The 21,468-nt window shown below is 58.3% G+C and overlaps 1 protein-coding gene across 2 annotated transcripts in view; it reads left to right on the top strand.

The window, feature by feature from the left end:
* The window catches only part of TESPA1 (thymocyte expressed, positive selection associated 1), a 31,920-nt gene extending 11,012 nt beyond the window's left edge, over nucleotides 1-20,908 (top strand). Inside the window, exons 2-11 of one of the 2 annotated variants that reach the window (XM_075121801.1) lie at nucleotides 1,658-1,864; nucleotides 7,359-7,401; nucleotides 10,149-10,198; nucleotides 10,559-10,612; nucleotides 11,191-11,227; nucleotides 11,672-11,770; nucleotides 13,158-13,366; nucleotides 14,257-15,482; nucleotides 16,929-17,013; nucleotides 19,539-20,908. In XM_075121801.1, the coding sequence (XP_074977902.1) occupies nucleotides 1,699-1,864; nucleotides 7,359-7,401; nucleotides 10,149-10,198; nucleotides 10,559-10,612; nucleotides 11,191-11,227; nucleotides 11,672-11,770; nucleotides 13,158-13,366; nucleotides 14,257-15,482; nucleotides 16,929-17,013; nucleotides 19,539-19,696 (2,127 nt within the window). In that variant the 5' untranslated portion in view covers nucleotides 1,658-1,698 and the 3' untranslated portion in view covers nucleotides 19,697-20,908. Of the gene's footprint in view, nucleotides 1-1,657; nucleotides 1,865-7,358; nucleotides 7,402-10,148; nucleotides 10,199-10,558; nucleotides 10,613-11,190; nucleotides 11,228-11,668; nucleotides 11,771-13,157; nucleotides 13,367-14,256; nucleotides 15,483-16,928; nucleotides 17,014-19,538 lie in introns of both variants that reach the window. The other variant, XM_048834416.2, reaches the window with a different exon arrangement.
* The last annotated feature ends 560 nt before the right edge of the window (nucleotides 20,909-21,468 follow it).

The raw sequence follows: 21,468 nt of genomic DNA on the forward strand, positions 1-21,468 counted from the left end.
AGAGGTTCCGGGTTTTGGGAATGAGAGAGGTTCCAGGTGCTGGGAATGGGAGTGCTTCTGGGTGCTGGGTGTGACCGGTTCTCCCTGGGGTGCCACCTGGAACTGGGGTACCACTGAGCCCTCCTGATCCACCAGCCTGGGCTCCCTTTACACTGTACTGCCGTGACAGGTCCTCAAGCCCCCTCCAGCACACATACAGGTAGGGACACACTCAGCTGCAGGTACACACAGATGCTGAGATCAGCTTGGCGTGGGAAGGCTCAGCTAAGGAACTGCCCAGTCACTCAAGTGCACACCCCACTTTGAAGGGTAAACCCAAAGTTATACCATCTTGCGCTGCACAGGGAACTGTACAGCATAAGCTCATAAAATTCGCCCCCTCCCTCAGTGTGGAGAGGGATATACACAGCTTTCTGCCCCAAGTAATGACTTGCACACACACTGGTTTTAGACAAAGCAAAAATAAATTTATTAACTACAAAAGATAGATTTTAAGCGATTATAAGGGATAGCCCACAGATCAAAGCAGATCACCTAGCAAATAAAGCAAACATGCAATCTAAGCTTAATATACTAAAGAAATTGGATATGAATACCAAATTCTCACCCTAATTGTTAGTTTAGGCAGTTTGCAGAGATTCTTGAGGGAAAGCTGCACCTGCTTGCATCTTAAACCCCCGGGTATTTCTTTCACAGGCTAGAAATTCCTCTAGCCTGGGTTCAGCCCTTCTCCCCCAGTTCAGTAGCTGTTCCTCAGATGTTTCCAAGAGTCTCCTTTGGGCAGGAAGTCCATGAAGAACCACAATGATGTCACTCCGCTGCCTTAAATAGCTTTTGCATATGGCGGGAACCTTTCTTCTCCAACTTTAGTTCCCATGCCTTTCAGTGGAAAAACACTGGTATTCTATGATGGAATCCAGTACCAGGCAACTTGGTCACATGTCTCTGTAGGGCCATAGCAGCCATGTGTCAGAGGCTGTTTGTAGCATCCTCGGGAAGGCTCCCTGGTGGAAGAGTAGCATCTTCTAAAGACCTATTGTTCTTCCTAATGGTCCTTCCCAGCCAGCCATCTAGGCTCGTTGCATTCTGCCTAGTGAGCGTTTCCAAGGTGTACACACATTTGTAATAGATACATACACAATAGTCCTAACTTCAGATACCAAAATGATACATGCATACAAAAAGGGTAATCATATTCGGTAAATCATAACCTTTCCAATGATATCTTACATGACCCATCTTGCATAAAATACATCATAGCTATGCCATAATCATATCATATTAATATTACTATGAAGAATATGGGGTGTAATGCCACACTGGGAATGGGAGAGATTCCAGGAGCTGGGACTGGGAGTGGTTGCAGGCACTGGGAACAGGAGCAGTTGCAGGCGCTGGGAATGGGAAAGATTCCGGGTGCTGGGGAATGGGAGAGATTCTGGGCACTGGGAATGGAAGCAGTTCTGGGTGCTGGGAATGGGAGCAGTTCTGGGCTCTGGGAAGGGGAGAGGTTCTGGGCCCTGGGAGCCCGTGGGAGGCATGGCTCCCCTGGTGAGCTGCAGAAGGCGACCCCCGGCTGTGCCCTGTCAGCAGAGACCACAGGAGGTGTGGCTCAGCTCAGACGTGGATGCAGTGACTGACTGTTGGTTTCTCTCAGGGTCTTGGCTCTGCCCAGAAAGTCCTGTGGCCCTGCGAGCCATGGAGGCTGCATCAGTGCTGAGCCCCTCATCCTGGGAGAAGCGCAGAGCGTGGGTCCGGCAGAGCCGGTGCTGGCGTACCACTGTGCTGGAGGAGGAGGCAGCGGTGGCCGTGCGGGATGTGTCCGGGCTGCAGCCACCACATCTAGACGATGTCTTCTTCGAAGGTGGGAGAGCAGCTGGGGAAGTGGGCAGGGGTGGGGTGAGTGTTGGGGGGGGGGGGGGGGGAAATGGGTTCTTCCTTTAACTCCTGTGCTGTGCTTCCCAAGGGGCGGGTGTGCACGGCGGGACTGTGTCCGCTCTTGTTCTCTCTGAGCACTGGGCAGAACAACACCTGCCCCTCCCCTCCCCCCCTCCCCCCCATCCCCTTTTCAGAGCTGCAAAAACATCCCTGAAAAAGTTCCAGGAACTGGAAAAAATTTCCATCAAATGACCCTACAACTGACCCTGATGACCCCATTCTTGACCTTGGGCCCAGCCCTGTGGCTGCATCCCTGACCCTAACAGATCATTCCTGACGCCAAAGCCCCCAATCCCAACCCCTGCCCCTGTTCCTGGGGCTGAGACCTCTCCTTGTAGAGTGGCCAGGGCCTTGACTGGACCTTCCCCCTTGGACTTGCACCCTCTGTCTACAGGAGGAAGAGGCTCAGTGCTCAGCCTGAGATGTGAAGCTCCCAGCCAGTGCAGGGCCCACTTCCCAGGAAAACCCACTGAGATCCCCAGGCTGGTGCACCCACCCTGCTCATCCCAATGAGCATGTGTCACGGAGACCCTGGGCGATGCTCTGGAACTGCTCCCCATGAAGCCAGTCAGGACTCTGGGGCAGTCGCCTTTCTGTGAGCAGCCTGTCTTCAGGACACACAGCTCACACAGCTTCCACCTTCCTGGGTCTGACCTCGGAGCATTCAGCCTCCTCTGCTCCTCCGTGCGCTTCCCCCAGCGAGTCCGCTCAGGCGGGGCTCCTGGGGAAGCCAGAGGGTCCGGCACCCCAACTTCGCAGTCAGACGTGACTCTCAGCCAGCCAGTAAAACAGAAGGTTTATTAGACGACAGGAACATGGTCTAAAACAGAGCTTGCAGGTGCAGAGAACGGGACCCCTCAGCTGGGTCCATTTTGGGGGCAGTGAGCCAGACAACCACGTCTGCACTTCACTCCATGTCCCAGCCAGCCCCAAACTGACTCCCCCTCCAGGCCCCACTCCTCTGGGCTTTGTTCCTTTCCCGGGCCAGGAGGGCACCTGATTCCTTTGTTCTCCAACCCTTCAGCTTTCACCTTGCAGGGGGGGAAGGGCCCAGGCCATCAGTTGCCAGGAAACAGGGTGTTGGCCATTCTCTGTGTCCAGACCCCTGCACACACCTGCCCTCTAGGGCTCTGCAATGATCATACACCCTTACCCCACCACCTAGATACTTAAGAACTGCATAGGGGGGAACTGAGGCACCCCCACAATATTCGGAGGAAACATTAAGAACAGGCCCACTTCGTCACATCTCTCCCCCCTTCGAGATCGAACTGAGCGGGGTCACTTTACCCGGTGACCTGGGGAAGTTCGAAGCCACCAATGTTCCCATGGATGCCCCAGCATCTCTCCCATTCCTTGGTAGGGGTTACACCAGGCCCTTCCAGTTTCACGCCCTCCCTTAGGTCGGGGGTGGTCGATAGCACTAGCAGGCTGCATGTGGGAAGGTTTCTGCAGCCCATGCCCTTTGGCCACCCCAAAACCCCAGGGGGTCAAACTGGGATTGGGTTTTCTCCCAGAGCTCCAGTCTGGAGGGCTGCAATTCGGGCTCTCTTGGTCAAGGGCCCCCATCTTGACCTGGGCCACATACTGTTCACTTACAGAACTAGCATGGAGACATCCCTTTCTCCACAACCTTGTCTCCTCAACAAGCTGGCCAAACACAGCCACTTGGTTATAGGACGGTATACCTTTCTTAACAGCTTTCACTCCATCTGAGACCTTCTCAAAGCTATCCACACTGGATCTTTCAACAGGAAAGTCAGTGGATCCATTTACAACAGAAAATTTCTGGCTGTTAGGAACTGAAACTTTCTTGATTAAATCATTTTCACACCCTTCAGTTGCAGTAAACTGCTTGCAAAGACTCCATGAGGATTCCTTTCTCGAGGGCTTTTCTATGCAACAATTCACCCCTCCAAGAAATTCTGCTCTTACCCTCTTTACCTAGGGCTTGCTCTAGGGGAACACTTTCCTGAGCAACAACAGACTCTTTCTGGATCTCCCTTACATCCAGAATCACCTCTGGCCCATCAGGCGGATTCCTACACAATCCCCTTTCAGGCAAACTTACAGACTTTCTAGATAAAAGGTTAGAAGCATTCTCCTTCCCTTTGCCACACACAAATTCAGGAATCTTTTCCTCCTTGCTACAGGTTTCCACACCCTCAGTAGGTAACACAATCACACACCTTCATGCTCTCCTTGTGCCCTGGCTAGGATCTCACCCTGATTAGACAGAGTTGCTCCACCCTTTCCAACAACACACTAGCAACAGGCAAAATACAAGAACCAGAATTGTCTGGTCTCGGGATTTTACATAGACACTAACTGGATGCGACCTAGTTACAGGGCCATTCTCCCGAGCAGACACAAACTTAGGACCATTCCCTTCCTGGGCTTTAGCTGAATCCAGAACCAGCTCTGAGACAACTGCACGACCCTCAACCATCACAGGCTGAAAGGCCCGTTCTGTTTGCTCCACAGACCAAGAAGAGCCGGACACACTTTCTCCTTTACCAGACACACAGGTTGGGATCTCATTCCCTTTGTCCCAGCACACAAGGCTGGTCACAGACAACTGCTTGGAGATCAGGGTAGCTCCCTCCATAGGCAAGTCAATACCCCTGACAGACAGAGACCCATTTCCTTCACTGTCCCAATTCTCCACCCAGCTAACAGGTAAGGTCCAGGGACTCTCATCTTCCACTCTCCTCGCCTTCCCACCCTGCTGACTGGACACAGCCATCAGATCACAAGGCTGCCTAGGCTCATCCAGACTTTCCTTACCAAGCACCTTGCCACTCCCCACAGATCCCCTGCCCTGCCTGTGTCTCCCCCCACTCAGCTGGGGTCTCAGCTCCCACTGTGCTCAGCACTGCCCTTGCTGTCCCAGTGGGGGCAGGCCACTGCTTTCCTCAATGCATCAGAGCCAGCGAGAGTCCCCACTCTGGTGTGCAAGGGGGCAGGGAGCATCTCTCTGTCCCACCCAGCCCCAGGGGTCTGGTTACAGGCAGGCAGGTAGCCTGAGCCTAGTGGCTCCTCCCTGCTGCCAGCCAGGTCATCTGCATTTTCACTGACCATTCCCTCTCCGCCGATTGGTTCCCTGGATTCAAATTCAAACCCTCGGCAGTTACAGGAACAGGGCCTGGATCCTGTCCCAAAGAGACACAGTCACCCCACAACAGGGTCTCGCAGCTGGTGTCCTGGGGCACCCCAACGACCAGCCAGCCTCACCCCTCCTGGGTCTGCACAGGGATCTGGGCCATAGGCAGGGCAAGGGGCTTCATCCCTGGGACCCTCACCCAGCTCACACAGCCCCTCAGCATCTGAGGCTGCACCACCCAGGGCCTGACACCAGTTCTCTCTATCCCAGGATCTCGCCACCCCAGGAATGTCTCCCCATTGACCATCACCTTCCGCTCCCACTGGGGGTCCGAGGGGCCTGGCCCCAGGAAACTCCACACAGACATATAGGTTGGGGTCAGGAGTGGGAGCCTGTCCACCTCCCCACCCATCTGACTGACGGAGTCTATGGCCTTGGGACCCAGCAAGGGAGCTAGACACCGGGGCTTTTCCGCAGGGTCCCCTTGGTTCAAATCGCCAGCCTGCTCAAAGGCAGTGAGGTGGGCATCCACACCTCCCCCCCTCCTTAACTAGGGGCAGCAATTTAGTCTCGAGGTTCCCTGCGGAACTGGCCCCCCGGGATCTATCCCCACTCACCCCGGCCTCTCCGCTCCCGCACCGCCAGTTCATGCTGCTGCTGCTTCTGCAGCTCTTTCTCAGGCTCTCGCTGTCTCCCACGGTCCTCTTGCTCTCTCGGACTCAGCTCCAATCCCGTCCGTCTCGATCCCCCGATGGGGAACCCGATCGTGAAGACCCCCGTCTGGTCGGGGACAGGAGTCTTGGCGATGCCTGGCTCCCACTCCAGCTGCTCCCAGATCCTGCTATAGCCCCAGTTGGGGTCAGGAATCTGTTCCTTAGAGCGGTCATCCTCCTCCAGCTGCACGATTAACTGTGCTTCGGTGAACTTTCCAACGTTCAACCCTCTCTTTTTGCACAGGGTTACAATGTCCTTCTTAAGGAGACGGTGACAGGCCATCACTCCGCTCCTCCCAAGTTGTTGTGGACTCACAGGCCTGTGTGTTCTCAGCTCCCACGGTTTCCAGGGAGAACCCCTAGTGTGCCAGCCCTTCTCGAGGTCACCACCTCTTTGCCAGGGTCGAGCTGCAGACTCCTCCGCCCCTTGGACTGCTCGCTGCAATCCCCAGGGGAACCCTGTTACTGCAAAAGTCCTTCTCTCTCCCCGGGCCAAGCTGCAGGCTCCTCCGCCCCTGAGACTGCTCACTGCAGTCCCCAGGGGGACCCCATTACTGCACAGTCCTTCTCGCTGGTCACACACTCCGAGGGGTTAACTGCCCCCCGAAAACGCTCCTCTCTGAGCCTTCAGCAGGTCTGGTCCTCGGCAATCCCCCTTCGTGTTACTGCTCCCCAGTCACTTACTGCAGGAAGCGCCATCCACGGGGTGCAGTACATCCCACGGCTGCCACCAGTTGTCACGGAGTCCCTGGGCGATGCTCTGGAACTGCTCCCCATGAAGCCAGTCAGGACTCTGGGGCAGTCGCCTTTCTGTGAGCAGCCTGTCTTCAGGACACACAGCTCACACAGCTTCCACCTTCCTGGGTCTGACCTCGGAGCATTCAGCCTCCTCTGCTCCTCCGTGCGCTTCCCCCAGCGAGTCCGCTCAGGCGGGGCTCCTGGGGAAGCCAGAGGGTCCGGCACCCCAACTTCGCAGTCAGACGTGACTCTCAGCCAGCCAGTAAAACAGAAGGTTTATTAGACGACAGGAACATGGTCTAAAACAGAGCTTGCAGGTGCAGAGAACGGGACCCCTCAGCTGGGTCCATTTTGGGGGCAGTGAGCCAGACAACCACGTCTGCACTTCACTCCATGTCCCAGCCAGCCCCAAACTGACTCCCCCTCCAGGCCCCACTCCTCTGGGCTTTGTTCCTTTCCCGGGCCAGGAGGGCACCTGATTCCTTTGTTCTCCAACCCTTCAGCTTTCACCTTGCAGGGGGGGAAGGGCCCAGGCCATCAGTTGCCAGGAAACAGGGTGTTGGCCATTCTCTGTGTCCAGACCCCTGCACACACCTGCCCTCTAGGGCTCTGCAATGATCATACACCCTTACCCCACCACCTAGATACTTAAGAACTGCATAGGGGGGAACTGAGGCACCCCCACAATATTCGGAGGAAACATTAAGAACAGGCCCACTTCGTCACAGCATGTTGTTCTGGGACTGGTCCTAAGGAGGTCATGGGGCTATTGGCACAGAGAGGTGCAAGTTGGGAGTGTGGGGCTGGGAAGGGGGAGGGGAAGGGTTCTCCCTGGTTTATCTGATGGACTTTTGTATTTCCAACAGGAAGCCCCTCCAGCAAGATTGAGACTTGGCTGCAGAATTGTGGGTGAGTCCAACTGCCCTCTGTGTGTAAGAGAGTGTGTGTGTGTGTGTGTGTGTGTGTGATAGAATCATAGAACCATAGGGTTAGACGGGACCGCAAGGGTCAGCTAATCTAACTGCCTGCCAAGATGCAGGATTTGTTGTGTCTAAGCCATCCCAGGCACATGGCTGTCCCGCCTCCTTTTGAAAACCTCCAGTGAAGAAGCTTCCACAACCTCGCAGGGCAGTCTGTTCCATGGTCCTACTGTTATTACAGTTAGGACGTTTTTCCTGAGATTAAATCTATATCTGCCCTGCTGTAGTTTAAATCCATTGCCTCTTGTCCTGCCCTCTGTGGCAAGAAAGAACAACTTTGCTCCATCTTTTTTACGGCAATCTTTCAAGTATCTGAAGATTGCACTACCTGAAGGGGGGTTCCAAAGAGGATGAAGCTCGGCTGTTCTCAGTGGTGGCAGATGACAGAACAAGGAGCAATGGTCTCAAGTTGCAGTGGGAATGGTCTAGATTGGATTTTAGGAAACACTATTTCACTAGGAGGGTGGTGAAGCACTGGAATGGGTTACCTGGGGAGGTGGTGGAAACTCCATCCTTAGTGGTTTTTAAGGTCAGGCTTGATAAAGCCCTGGCTGGGATGATTTAGTTGAGGTTGGTTCTGCTTTGAACAGGGAGTTGGACTAGATGACCTCCTGAGGGCTCTTCAAACCCTGATATTCTATGATTCTATGATTCCCCTCCTAATCGTCTCTTTTCCAAATGAAACATATCCAGTAGCTTCAGCCTTTGCTCATATGGTTGGCATTCCACCCTTTGATAATCTTTGTTGCTCCCCTCTGGATCTTTTCCAGTGTCTCTCCATTCATTTTATACAATGGTGACCAAAATTGGACACAGTACGCCACATGAGGCTTCACCAGCGCCACGTAGAGGGGTACTATCACCTCCCGTGCCTTGCATGCTCTGCCTCTGTTAATGCAACCCAAAATTGCATTTGCTTTTTTTGCAACAGCAGCACATTGCTGAGTCATGTTGAGGTTGTGATCCACCACAACTCCCAGATCCTTCTCAGAAGTGCTGCTGCCAAGCCAGTTATCCCCCATTCCGTATTTGTGCATTTGGTTTTTCTTCCCTAAGTGAAGCACCTCACATTTGTCTTTGTTGAATTTCATTTCACTGTCTATAGCCCAGTTCTCCAATTTATCAAGATCTCTTTGAATTTTAGCTCTATCCTCTGAAGTGTTGGCACTCCCCCACGCAGCTTTGTGTCATCTGCAAATTTGATCAGTGTGCTCTCTATACCAACATCCAGGTCATGGGCAATGCATAGCATAGGCTGGGGAAGGCTATGCCCCCCAAAACAGCCTCACCTGACTCCTCCCATTTTCCGCCCCAAGGTCCCCTCCTGCTTGACGCTAGTTGCCCGAGCCCAGGCAGGCTGCCTCCTCTTCTGGGAAGCCGGCTGGGTGGGGCTTGGGGTGGCTGGGGCTGCGCCACCTGGCGCTCCGGGGTTGGGGGGGTGCACACCACCTGCCCACCCACCCAGCACTTGGGCAGCCCGGGGCTGGGGGTGAGGGGCTGGCGGCCGCGGGGGAGGGAGCCTCTGGGCTTCAGTAGAGGAAGGGGGGTGGGAGAGGCAGGATGGGATGGGGGCTAGCCTCCCAATACCTGTGGTTCACCCACCACCCATGATCCAGGTTATTAATAAAGATTTTAAATAACACTAGACCCAGAACAGATCCCTGTGTAACCCCACTTGGGACCTCCTTCCAATCTGACATCATTCCATTAATAGCTTCTCTTTGTTTGTGGTTGTTTAACCAATTATGTATCCACCTAATGGTAGTTCCACCAAGCCCGTATTTCTCCAGCTTACTTATAAGAATTTCATGTGGGATTGTGTCAAAAGCCTTGCTAAAGTTCAGGTATATTATGTCCACCATATTCCCCCTATCCACCAAATCAGTTACCCTGACAAAGAAGGAAATCATGGTGGTTTGGCATGATTTGTTCTTGGTAAATCCATGCTGGCTGCTAGTGATCACCCCTTCATCCTTGCCCCCATCCCCACCCCCATCCAGCTCTCCCCTCACACCAATCCCCACCCCATACCACCATCCCATGATTTAGTTGGGGTTGGTCCTGCTTTGAGCAGGGGGTTGAACTAGATGACCTCCTGAGGTCTCTTCCAATCCTGATATTCTATGATTCTATGATCCCTACTCCCATCTCAACCCTCCCCTCACCCCCATCCCGATCACCCTCACCTCATCATCATCCCCATCCCTGTCCCCTCCCACCCATCCCACCCCATCCCAGCCTGCCCCTCACACTCATCCCCAAACCCTCACATCTGTCCCCACCCATCCCAGTCTTCCCCACACCCCCATCCCCACATCCAACCCCATCCCCACCCCCTCACATCCATCCCATTCCAGCCGCTCCCCTCAAACCCATCTTGCCCCCTTCTCCACACCCATCCCAGCCCTCCCCTCGCATGCTTCCCCTCCCCACTCCCACCCTGTCCCTCCCCACACACCCGTTGTACATCACTCCCTTTTTTCATGGGGCTGGATGCCTTTTACTCTCTCTGGAGGCAGAGGAGGGTCAGCGAAGTTATAGTGGTAAGAAGTTGCATTGGGGGCAGTAGGGAGAGACCCCCTCAGTCTGCAAGGGGCTCAGGGAACTGGGGAGACCGTGACACTTGAAATAACAATGACAACAATAGCTGCTAACGGGCTCTTCTCTCTGGCTTAGGGCATCCATGGAGGTCCTGCCTGAGGAGCCTGGCCTGCCTGCCCCCTATGGTAGGTTGCTCTCCCCTGTTCTTGGCCCCTTCCTGGTGTCAGGAGCTGGCACTCGGAGCTGGTTTGAGCTATGGAGCTGAGAGGGAATGGTCCTGTGGGACGGAACTGCAGGCCCAGCCGGGGTCGGGGGAGCAGGTCGCTGCATGTTACCAATCATGACCCTGTGCAGGGACCAGCCTGTGGTCGGCGAGCCCCACTCATCAGGGGGCAGGGGACAGTCCATGAACCGAGCTGCCCAGCCCTGGGTGCTCTGAGCACTCCCAGAACCAGGACCCCCTTTGCTCTCAGTGAGCGCCCTGCCCAGCCCGGGGCTTGCTGGCCCAGCTCCCAGGGATCTGCTCAGCCATTGCTCTCTTGCAGGATGCAGTAGTAACGGGACCAGCTTTGAGGACGACTTGACACTGGGAGCAGAAGGTACCAGCCGTGAGGGATGCCAGCTCCCAGACAGTTCCCCCGACAGCAGGGAGTGGGGCCAAAGTCACCCTTGGTTTGGGGCAGTTCACATCTGCTCTCACCAGTGTCAGCCACCATGGGGCTGCACAGCCCTGAACCCAGCAAGCATGTGATTTCCCTGCCACCTCCAGTGGGAGGAGACCAGACACTTGGGAAGAGCTGAGCCCGAATCCCCCATCTCGTGTAGGGGAGGGGGCTTGTGGGAGGGAGGATGGAGGGGGCTGAATGTGCTCAGATCCCTTTTCCCTCCCTCAGCAGGTTGATCCCCCATTGCCCCCGGTCCAGCACATCAGACCCAGCCACCCTGTACAGTGTCTGGTAAACACCCTGACCAGCCTGGGCCCCAGGAACCTTGGCAAGGGCAGCTGGTTCTGGGTCAAGGACACGGTGCTGACTCACTCTCCCCAGTGCCCCACGTGAGGCCTGCCCCTGGGTGCCCCAGGCAAGGGGAGCCACAGGGGGTGGGGGTGCTGGGGGTGCCAAGCTGGGATTCAGAGACACCCTGTGTTACTCACCGTTGCTTCTTCTCGCTCTTCCAGCTCTGTTGTTACCTGGGAATGACAAAGCCGCTGGCAGGTGAGAGACCTGAATCCCACCCCCATGCCCCCAGGGGACTCTGAGCTCAGGCTCCCCCCACCCCAGCCAGCCCTGACCATAGGCCCTTGTGCCCTCACAGGGCCCTACAGGTCCTGCACCAAGACTGTCTGCCCCCTCACACCTCATCTCCACCTGCCAGCCCATACCTGGGCAGGAGCACATCCTGAGTGGCCACCCCACACCTGCAGGCCTCGCTCCCAGCAGCCCCCTTGAAACCCTCCCCCAGATCAGGCCTTGCACCATGTCTGTGGGCCTCATACCCAGTCGCAGGGCCTGATCCCTGGGGTGATGTAGGGCAGGATCTGGAGCATGGGTGTTACTGCCCAGGGGATGGTGACCAGGACACTGCCTGGGCATGACCCCGGCGAGGCCACGCTACCCCCAACTGTTTTTGACCCTCCCCTGCCTTCTCTCCCACAGCAGGACCCTGCTGGAGAAGCCCTGGCCAGGCCGGTATCTCCACCTCGGGCAAAGCATGGCATCCAGTGCCATCTCCGGTGGCACCAACAAGACCACCTCCAGGTAGGACCCCGAGGACCTCAGGACAGGACCCCAGGGATTGGTTGGTTCTTCCCAGGGCAGCGAGTCCATCTGACCTTCAACTCTGGTGAGGCAGCTGCAGCCAGTCCCAGTGCCTTGGGCAGGGGGGCCCTCAGCTGCAGCCAAGCCGGATCTCTTGGGGGTCCTTCAGCCACAGCCAAGCATTCCCCTTTGGTGTCCATAGAGCAGCAGCAAATACCTTGGAATATCCCCCACCCCAACCCAACAACCTCCAACTTGAGACCCACTGGCTTCAGCCAGGGCACTTGGAAAGGAAGGCCCAGGGCAGGTAGGTAATGGGGGGTGGTATGGGACATGGGGATGAGGTGTGGTGTGGGAGACAGTGTGTGGGGATGGTGTGTGGTGGGGGTATGGGGCATGGGGATGAGGTGTGGCAGTGTGGACAGTGTGTGGAGATGAGGTGTGGCAGTTGGGATGGTGTGTGGTGGGGGATGGTGCGTGGGATGGGGCATGGGGGGTAGCGGTGGGGATGGTATTTGGGGATGGCTCATGTCTACAGGGAGTGTTTGGGAATGGGATATAGGGAGTGGTGGTGGTGGGGATGGTGTGTGCAGATGGGGTGTGGGGATGGCTTATGCTGGTGGGAACGGTGTGTGCGGATGGGGTGTGGGGATGGGGTGTGCTGGTGGGGACAGTGTGTGGGGATGGGATGTGGGGATGGGGTATGCTGGTGGGGACAGTGTGTGCGGATGGGGTGTGGGGATGGGGTGTGGGGATGGGGTATGCTGGTGGGGACGGTGTGTGCGGATGGGGTGTGGGGATGGGGTATGCTGGTGGGGACGGTGTGTGGGGATGGGGTGTGGGGATGGGGTATGCTGGTGGGGACAGTGTGTGCGGATGGGGTGTGGGGATGGGGTATGCTGGTGGGGACAGTGTGTGCGGATGGGGTGTGGGGATGGGGTATGCTGGTGGGGACAGTGTGTGCGGATGGGGTGTGGGGATGGGGTATGCTGGTGGGGACGGTGTGTGGGGATGGGGTGTGGGGATGGGGTATGCTGGTGGGGACGGTGTGTGCGGTTGGGGTGTGGAGATGGGGTATGCTGGTGGGGATGGTGTGTGCAGATGGAGTGTGGGGATGGGGTATGCTGGTGGGGACGGTGTGTGTGGTTGGGGTGTGGGGATGGGGTATGCTGGTGGGGACGGTGTGTGTGAATGGTCGTGGCGCTGGGGCCCTGGTGGCTGGGATCTGGTGGTGAGGATGGGCATGGCAGTGGGGACATGCCATGGGGATGGGTTATGCCAGTGGGGATGGTGTGTGGAGTTTCCCACTGCTCTGACCGCTGCCCCGGCGGGAGGGGTGATCGAGCCCCTTCACCCCTGGTTCAGCGCACCATGTCGCTCTCTGCAGCGTCTCTGAGATCCTGGAGCGGTGCCAGGAGGACGCTGAGGAGATTCTCTACAACTTGGGCTTCGTGCAGGATGAGCCTCAGGCCACAGCCCGGATCCCGGCCCGGTTCTTCTCGTCTCCTTCCCAAGCCAAGGGCATCGATTTCCAGCTCTTCCTGAAGGCCCAGGTGCAGCGCCTGGAGATGGAGGATCCCTGTCTGACCCTGGCCAGTAGGTGTTGCTGGGCTTTCCGCTCCCATAGGAACACCTGGGCATTCCAGAGGAGCCTGGATAGCAGGGGGTTAAAGCAGCCTGGCCGATAAACCTGCAGTCGGGAGTCAGAGGCCATGAGCTGTGCCCAAGGTTGGGACAGCCTCTGAGCCCTGCCACCCTGCCTAGCCAAGCCCAGCTTACTGGCCAGTCACTGCACTCAAGGGATTCATACCCGTGGTGCCAGAGGCAAGTTCCCATCTCGGTCACTGCACCGTCTCAGAGACTGGTGCTTGGAGCAGAGGCATGGGCTGGCCTGCTCTGGGGCTCTGCCCTGGGAGTACAGCTGGGCTGGGGTGGGGATGGGATGTGCCACTGGGGAAATGAAGTGTTGGGACGGGTCATGGCAGTGGATGGTGTGGGGTAAAAGCAGGTAAGAGCAAGCCATTAGAAGTCAGGACTCCTGGGTTCTATTCCCAACTCATCCCACTCTGAGCAGCCTTGGGCAAGTCGCTTCCCCTCTAGTGCCTCAGTTTCCCCACTTTTGAGCTGGGCAGAACGAGATCCACTGTCGTGAAGCGCACGGAGACCCTCTGATACTTGGGGAGTTGTGTTTCTTCCCCCCACCCCCAGCAACCCTTTTCAACCAATACGGAACAGGCGATCAGAAGAGCCTGGCTACTACAGTCGGGTTCCACTCACCAGCTCCCCACAGCAACCTTGCTAATAGATCCACAGGCGTCCAGGCCAGCAGGGACTGTTGTGACCACCTAGTCCAGCTTTGGGCATGGCCTAGGCGAGAGACTACCCCCAGGGACTCCTGCCTCTGGCTCTGTAACTTCTGCTTGGCCCTGAACATTCCCGATCTCTGCCAAGTGTCTCACCTTCCTCTCTCCTTTCCATGCTGCCAGGTCGGTTCCAGCAGGTGGAGGCGCTGGCTGCGACAGCGGACGCCTTCTTCTGCCTCTACTCCTACGTCTCCAAGACGCCCCTGCAGAAGATCTCGCCAGCCCAGATTTTCTGGGCCTGCCCAGAAATCCCCAACTGCTGGGTCGTGCCCGCGAAGGCCGAGACTAAGTCTCCCATGGACCGTCTGAAGAAAGCCATCTCCAAGATGTGCCTGTACACCTCACCCAGAGCCGAGTCCCTGCAGAGAGCCAGCACGGTACCCAGCTGCCGGAGGAGCATCCTGGGCAGGGTGGTGCAGGAGGTGCTGGAGAGGGCGAGGGAGGAGCGGTTCCAATTTGACCAAACAGACATAGAGGACATGGAAGGGGCAGCCCATGAGATGCCCACGGGGACATTCCAATGCCAGCATAGAGTGGAGAGCTCCTTCCAAGAGCCACCGTCACCAGATCTGGCAGAGCATGTTTCAGTGCATCTCTGCCACGGAGGCGAGGCAGCCCCCACGCCTCCAGGAGAGAAAGGACAGCTCCACACAGTGCCAGCCCTGCCAAGGCTGCAATGGGCCCCGCAGGGGCTACCTGCTGGCACAGCTGGGGCGTGTACAGAGGGAGCGGGTAGTCCAGGCCTCCAGGAGAAGAAAGGCCCTGGAGAAGCCCCTATGGAGATGGCTCCTTCCAAATGGGAGTTCTTCATGGACGCGTCCTGCCCCTCAGGGGGAGCAGGGTCTGATGAGGAGAGTTCCTATGCTGGAGGCACGGCTGCACCATCTCCTGGGACACACTCCATGGCCACCAAAGCCCTGGGCACTGTCGGGACAACATGGTTCCATCCGGAGCCCAGAGAGGGGCTCAGAGGTGAGGCCGGGTTTGCCTTAGACTTGTCCAGGGCCCTGAGCACGGATAATGCAGGCTCCTGCGTAGCCCGGCTGCCCCACCCGGGGGGGCCTCCAGGGAAGGACGGGCTGGAGGCCTACAGAGAAGCTCTCATGTGCCCAGAGGAGCTGAGGGCTGAAGGCAAAGGACACTCACCGCTCAGAGGCAGCTCCTACGCGTGTGGCTCCCGGGACGTGGCACATCCCCAGGGGCAGGACACCAAAGCCCCAGGGCCAGCATTGCACTCCCTGGGGGAGGTTCCTGCTTCGTGGGTGGCAGGCGGGGGCTCCATGCTCCATGGGCCTTGCTGGGCACCGACGCTGCCCCTCCAGGAGGATGATTCTTTTGAAATGGAAGAGGTGGGTATAGACATGGGGATGCCCTGAGCCTAATCACTGAGCCCTTTGGGGGGCGGGGGAGGAAGGTCCGCCCTCCACCTGCAGGGAGTGCCCTGTAGATAGCTATGGGCACTGCATCCCTGCACTGCATGCACGCCTCAATGGTCCTGCCCCTGTCCCGGGGCGCCTGTACCTCCCCACCTCCTCCAGCTCCCGCACGCAGCACTCAGTTCCCACTGCAGGGAGTCTGAGTAGGCCAGCGCCTCATCGGGACAGCTGGCCATGCCCTCGCCTGGGACGGATCCACTGCAGGACAGCTGTGGGCCACATGCAGGGAGCTGCCTGGGTGGGGCTCGGGGACACGATCTGACCCTTTCTGTTGGTTGGGCGCAGTGAGAGTTCAAGGAGCTGGAATGACAGGAGTGGTAGCCTGCTAGATGCTGAGTGAGACGGCCTGACACAATCAAGGATGAATTGCCAGCAGAGGGCAGCTGGGCTCCAGTACAGCAAACGTCCCTGACACGCTAACAATGATCCAGGCTGTTTGGGTTTGAACGATCGAAAGCTTTAAATGAAGCTGGTCCCAGGAGGGGAGGGCGCCGAGGATGATGGGGTCAGCCCCCTCCAGCAGCTGGGGAGGAAGCTGCAGGTGGAACAGAGGCAGTGACACACACTCGTGTCTCTTTTCAGAGGAGCAGCCGTGTCAGTCTGTATTCGCAAAAAGAACAGGAGGACTTGTGGCACCTCAGGGACTAACCAATTTATTGGAGCATGAGCTTTCGTGAGCTACAGCTCATCCACTGAATGCATCCGATGCAGTGAGCTGTAGCTCACGAAAGCTCATGCTCCAATAAATTGGTTAGTCTCTGAGGTGCCACAAGCACTCCTGTTCTTTTTTCGTGTCTCTTTGAAGCACGAGCTGGTGCAATGAGTCCGTCCAACAGCATTTTGGCAGAGCCCCTTCGCGGCAGGGCAGCTGCTGCCCACCCCCTGCCCCTTCACTGAGTACCCAGGCTGTTGCATCCTTAGCATCCTCCAGCTGGCACGCACTTGCGCACGCACACGCACGCTGGCATAGGCGCTACTCCGTGCATGCTCCGGGGCTCAAGCACCCACCGAAAAAATAGGGGGTACTCAGCACCTGCAGGGCTGGATTAATCTTTTGTGGGCCCTGGCTCCCGGACTGTGACCTCCGCCTGCGCTCCACCCTGAGACCCTGTCCCCTCTTGGCCTCTTCCCCCCGAGGCCACGCCCGCCGCTCGCACAGAGGGGAGCAGGGGTCGGAGAGGAGCACCCACCAGCCAAAACAAAAGTCAGGGCTTGTGCACACGGATCTCATTCTCTCCAGCAGGGGGCACTAGTCTCTCTCACTCACACACAGAGTGCCAGTGGCCCCTTGCTGCTGGCCCCTGAGTCTGCCCCCCTGCCCCCAGTGCCATCACCCAGTGTGCGGTCTCTTGCTTTCAGGTGCAAAGCACCAGTGAGGATGAGGATGGCACCCCTGAGGCAGCAGCCTGGCTGCCCGCTCCCGCCTTGACGAGACACCGGAGGCGTAAGTAGGCTCCTTGGGCCTGGCTTGAGCCGTGCGCGGGGAATGGCCTTGCTCCAGCTGTCAGCCAGTCTCCGCAGGGGGATGGTTTGGGGCACTGGGGCCTGAGGCGAGGGGCAGTGGCAATATCTCGGGGGCAGGGAGCCTCTACGGAGCTGCCTACCTGTGGGATGGGCCGGGCGTGGCTCTGGGTAAAGCTCAGCTCCTCCAGCCCCATTTGGAGCCTGTGGGATCCATACTCTATGGCCTGGAACCTTGCACCCCGATGCCCGCCCCTTGTGCCCCACAGAACCAGGCAGTCTTGGAGGTGGGGGGGTGAGCACAGGGGTGTCAGAGCTGCACGAGACAGGGGAAGCTGAGAAAGGTCGAACGTGATCCAGTGGCTGGAAGTTGAAGCCAGACAAATTCAGACTGGGAGTAAGGTGCTGTACATTTTTAACAGCAAGTGGAATTAACTATCAGAAGAACTTCCCAAGGGTAGTGGTGGGGTCTCCATCACTGGCAATTTTTAAGTCCAGCTTGGATGTTTTTCTCAAAGCTCTGCCCTAGGGATTGTTTTGGGGGCAGATCTCTGGCCTGTGTGACACAGGAGGTCAGGCGAGATGATCACAATGGGCCCTTCTGGCCTTACAATCGGTGAACCTACAAGAGCCCAGATGACCCTGGAGAGCGTGTCTCGGCCAGACTGGGTGCCTGACGGGGAGCGCCCTGGGCAGCAGAGTGGGCCCAGCCTGTGGGAGAGTCAGCCCCACATGCGGCCTCGCACCGAGCCCCCTGCACACAACGTTCAGCCCTGCATGTGGCCCCCAGCCCCTCACATAGCCCTGCCCCTAGCCCTCAGTCCTGCACACAGGCCTGCACATGGCCCCCAGCCCCTTACACAGCCCTGCCCCCAGCTCTCAGCCCTGACCCCAGCCCTGCAAACAGTCCTGCCCCCAGCTCTCAGCCCTGCCCCCAGCCCTGTCCCCAGCCCTGCCCCCAGCCCTACACACAGCCCTGCCCGCAGCTCTCAGCCCTGCCCCCAGCCCCTCAAACAGCCCTGCCCCCAGCCTCCTGCACATGGCCTTCAGCCCTGCATACAGCTACCAGCCCTGCACATGGCCCCAAGCCCCGCACGCAGCCTCCTGCCCCTCAGCGAGGGCTGCCAACTTTCTAACAGCACAAAACCGAACAAAAAAAGGAACCCCCGGCCCCTTCCCCGAGGTCCTGCCCCGGCCCCGGCCCTTCTCTGACACCCTGCCCCGCTCACTCCATCCCCCCTCCCTCTGTTGCTCACTCTCCACCACCCTCAATGGGGCAGGGGATTGGGGTGCAGGGAGGTATGGGCTGTGGGTGCGGGCTCTAGGTGGGGCCAGAAATGAGGGGTTCAGGGTGCAGGAGAGGGCTCCAGGCTTGGGCAGGAGGTTGGGGTGTGGCGGGGGGGTGAGGACTGGTTGGGGGTGCAGGTTCTGGGGTGGACCCAGGGAAGAGCGGTTTGGGGTGCAAGAGGGGCTTCCGGGCTGGGGCCGAGGGGTTCAGAGTGCTGGATGGGGTGCGGGCTCCAGCTGGAAGTGTGGGCTGTGGGGTGGGGCCGGGATGCGGGGTTTGGGATGCAGGAGGGGGCTCAGGGATGGAGTGCAGGCTCCAGGAGGGAGTTTGGGTGCGGGAGGGGATTCCGGGCTGGGGCAGAGGGTTGGGGTGTGGGAGAGGGTCTGGGGTGCGGGGTCTCGGCAGCACTTACCTCAGCTCCCAGGAAGCCGCCGCCAGGTTCCTACAGCCCCTAGGAGCTGTGGAGCTGCCACTTGGGGCGGGGGCAGCGTGCGGAGCCGCCCTGGCAGCCCATGTGCCGAGGGGCTGCCTGGACCTGGTGGCTGGTGTCTGCTTCTGGGAGCCACGTGAAGCTAGGGCAGGCAGGGAGCCTGCCTTAGCCCCGGGCCCTCGCTGTGCTGCTGACTGAACTTTTAACGGCCGCTGGCCGGAGCCACCAGGGTCCCTTTTCGACTGGGCATTCCAGTTGAAAACCGGACACCTGGTAACCCTACTCCTCACCCAGCCCTGCACCCAGCCTTGCACACGGCTCCCAGAGTGCACATGACTCCCCGCAAGCCCCGCACCCAGCCTCCAGCCCTGCACACAGCCCTGAACGCAGCCCCCAGCCCTGCACATGGCCCCCAGCCCTGCATGTGGCTCGCCACAACCCTGCATCCAGCTCCCAGCCTTGCACACAGCCCTGAACGCAGCCCCCAGCCCTGTACATGGCCCCCAGCCCTGCATATGGCCCCCAGCCCCTCACACAGTCCTGCATACAGTCCTCAGCCCTGCACATGTCCCCTAGCCCTGCACGCAGCCCTCAGCTCCTCCCACAGCCCTGCATACAGCCATGCACACAGCCCCCAGCCCCACAAACAACTCCCAGCCCCTCACACAGCCCCTAGCCCTGCATGTCGCCCACAGCCCTGCTGGTGTGGAGTGCGCAGAGGGCTGTGGTTTTCATGCTGATGACCCGAAAAGAGGTGCCCAGTCTCAGTCTTTGTTTCCTTTGGCTTTAGGGTTCATACTCCACGCCCACAGTGCGCATTCTGACAGCAGCGGTTTTGTGGAGGAGCCGGCGCCCAACTCAACGCCCACCACCCAGCTTTGTGACACAGCCTGCTCTGAGCTCGGCAGGCCAATGGGGGGCCCCTGTGGCACAGGGCAGGCTGTGTAGGTCAGGACTCCCTGGCTGAGAGAACTCATCTGAGCAGGAGGAAGATGCCTGCTGTCTCCAGGCCACACGCTCCTTCCACACAGCTTGTCCCAAGCCCCTTCATGAGCCACAACAGGGTCCGGGCACGATCCCTGGGGCAGCGGGATCACAGCTTCCTGGGCCTGGGAAATGCTACATCCCCTGCATTTTGTGTCAGGGGGCGGGGGGGTGGAGCAGAGAGTGGGGCCTGGGAACAGCAGAATTGTACCTCAAATCCAGAAAGCACCAGGCAGACAGGGCAACCCACGACCCTGGGCATGGAGCAGGGGGAACCCACCAGGCAGCCAGAGCAACCCCCGACCTAGGGCATGGAACAGGGGGAATCCACCAGGCAGCCAGAGCAACCCATGACCCAGGGCATGGAGCAGGGGGCACCCACCAGACACCAGGGCAATCCACGACATGGAGCGGGGGCATCCACTAAGCAGCCAGAGCAACCCACGGCCCAGGGCATGGAGCAGGGGCACCCACCAGGCCAAACCATGGCATGGAGTGGGGGCACCCACCAGGGATCTAGGACGACGCAGGGCACAGAGCGGGGGCACTCACTAGGCAGCCAGGGCGATCCAGGGCTTGGAGCAGGGGGCACCCACGAGGCAGCCAGGACAAGCCAGGGCATGGAGCAGGGGGCACCCACTAAGAATCTAGGATGACCCAGGATGCAGAGTGGGAGGGGCATCCACTCACAAGGGTGAACCTGGGGGGCAGGTGGACAGCCATGGTGACCCAGTGATGCAGGGTGTGGTGGCAGGGGTACCCACCCACCAGTCAGCCAGGATGACCCTGGAGCGAGGAGGATGGGCAGCTCTCTGGTGTTTAAAAAAGAAAAGCTTACTCAGAACTTTTCCCCAAAACAGCAGAAAATCATCCTTCTTCCCCCAGCCCCTGGTTCGCCAGCGAGTTCAGTAACCCTTGGGGCACAGCGATGGCCTTGCCAGGGTGATGATGGGGTGGAGTTAGGGGGGTTCCTCTGTCCTTGTTGAGTGCCCCCTGCTGGCACAAATGGGGAATTGCTCCACAGGCTCCACGTTACTTGCGGCTCATCACTCACAACCTCACTAGCACTTTGGAACTGGTTCTTGTTACACACGCTGTAGCACTTGCAACACTAAGACAGCTGGGATCCTTCCTGGGAACAGCCCGTGCACATTGTAAATAAACACATGGAGAGGACGTCTGTGCACCTTTATGGAGCTGTATGAATGGACACAAGTGAGAGTTACCTTCCTCCAGCTTTGGGCATCCCACACATTTGGGCTCAGTGTGGAGGCTGGGCGTGAGGGGACAGAATTGATCTCCTGGGTTAATTTGCCAATCCCAGCAACATCAGTCCACCTTACTCCCCCAGAACCAAGGAGATGTGGCGTGCTCTAGTGGTTAGAGCAGGGACTGGGAGTCAGCCTGCCTACATTCTACTCTTGGCTCTCAGGGTAGAGGACTCCTGGGTTCCATTCCTAACCCTGCCACTCGCTGTAGGTGAGTCACTTCCCTTCTTTGTGCCTCAGTTTCCCCATCTGTAGCATGGTGCTAGGTCTGTCTGGTTCCACACCCCATTCTTGGCTCCCAAGAGCTGCACCTGTAGGTAGCTTTGCAATATCCAAACCAGCTGCTTCGAGCAGCTTTCCTCCCTGGATTGTTACTTTACTACCTGCCGTGGGGACTCAGCTGTGCTGCCCTGGGGTTGGGCTCTATGCTACTCCAGCACAGCACTAGAACATGTGGGGTGTGGGTGT

This window comes from Caretta caretta, chromosome 20 (assembly GCF_965140235.1).
Source record: "Caretta caretta isolate rCarCar2 chromosome 20, rCarCar1.hap1, whole genome shotgun sequence".
NCBI classification, from domain to species: domain Eukaryota; kingdom Metazoa; phylum Chordata; order Testudines; family Cheloniidae; genus Caretta; species Caretta caretta.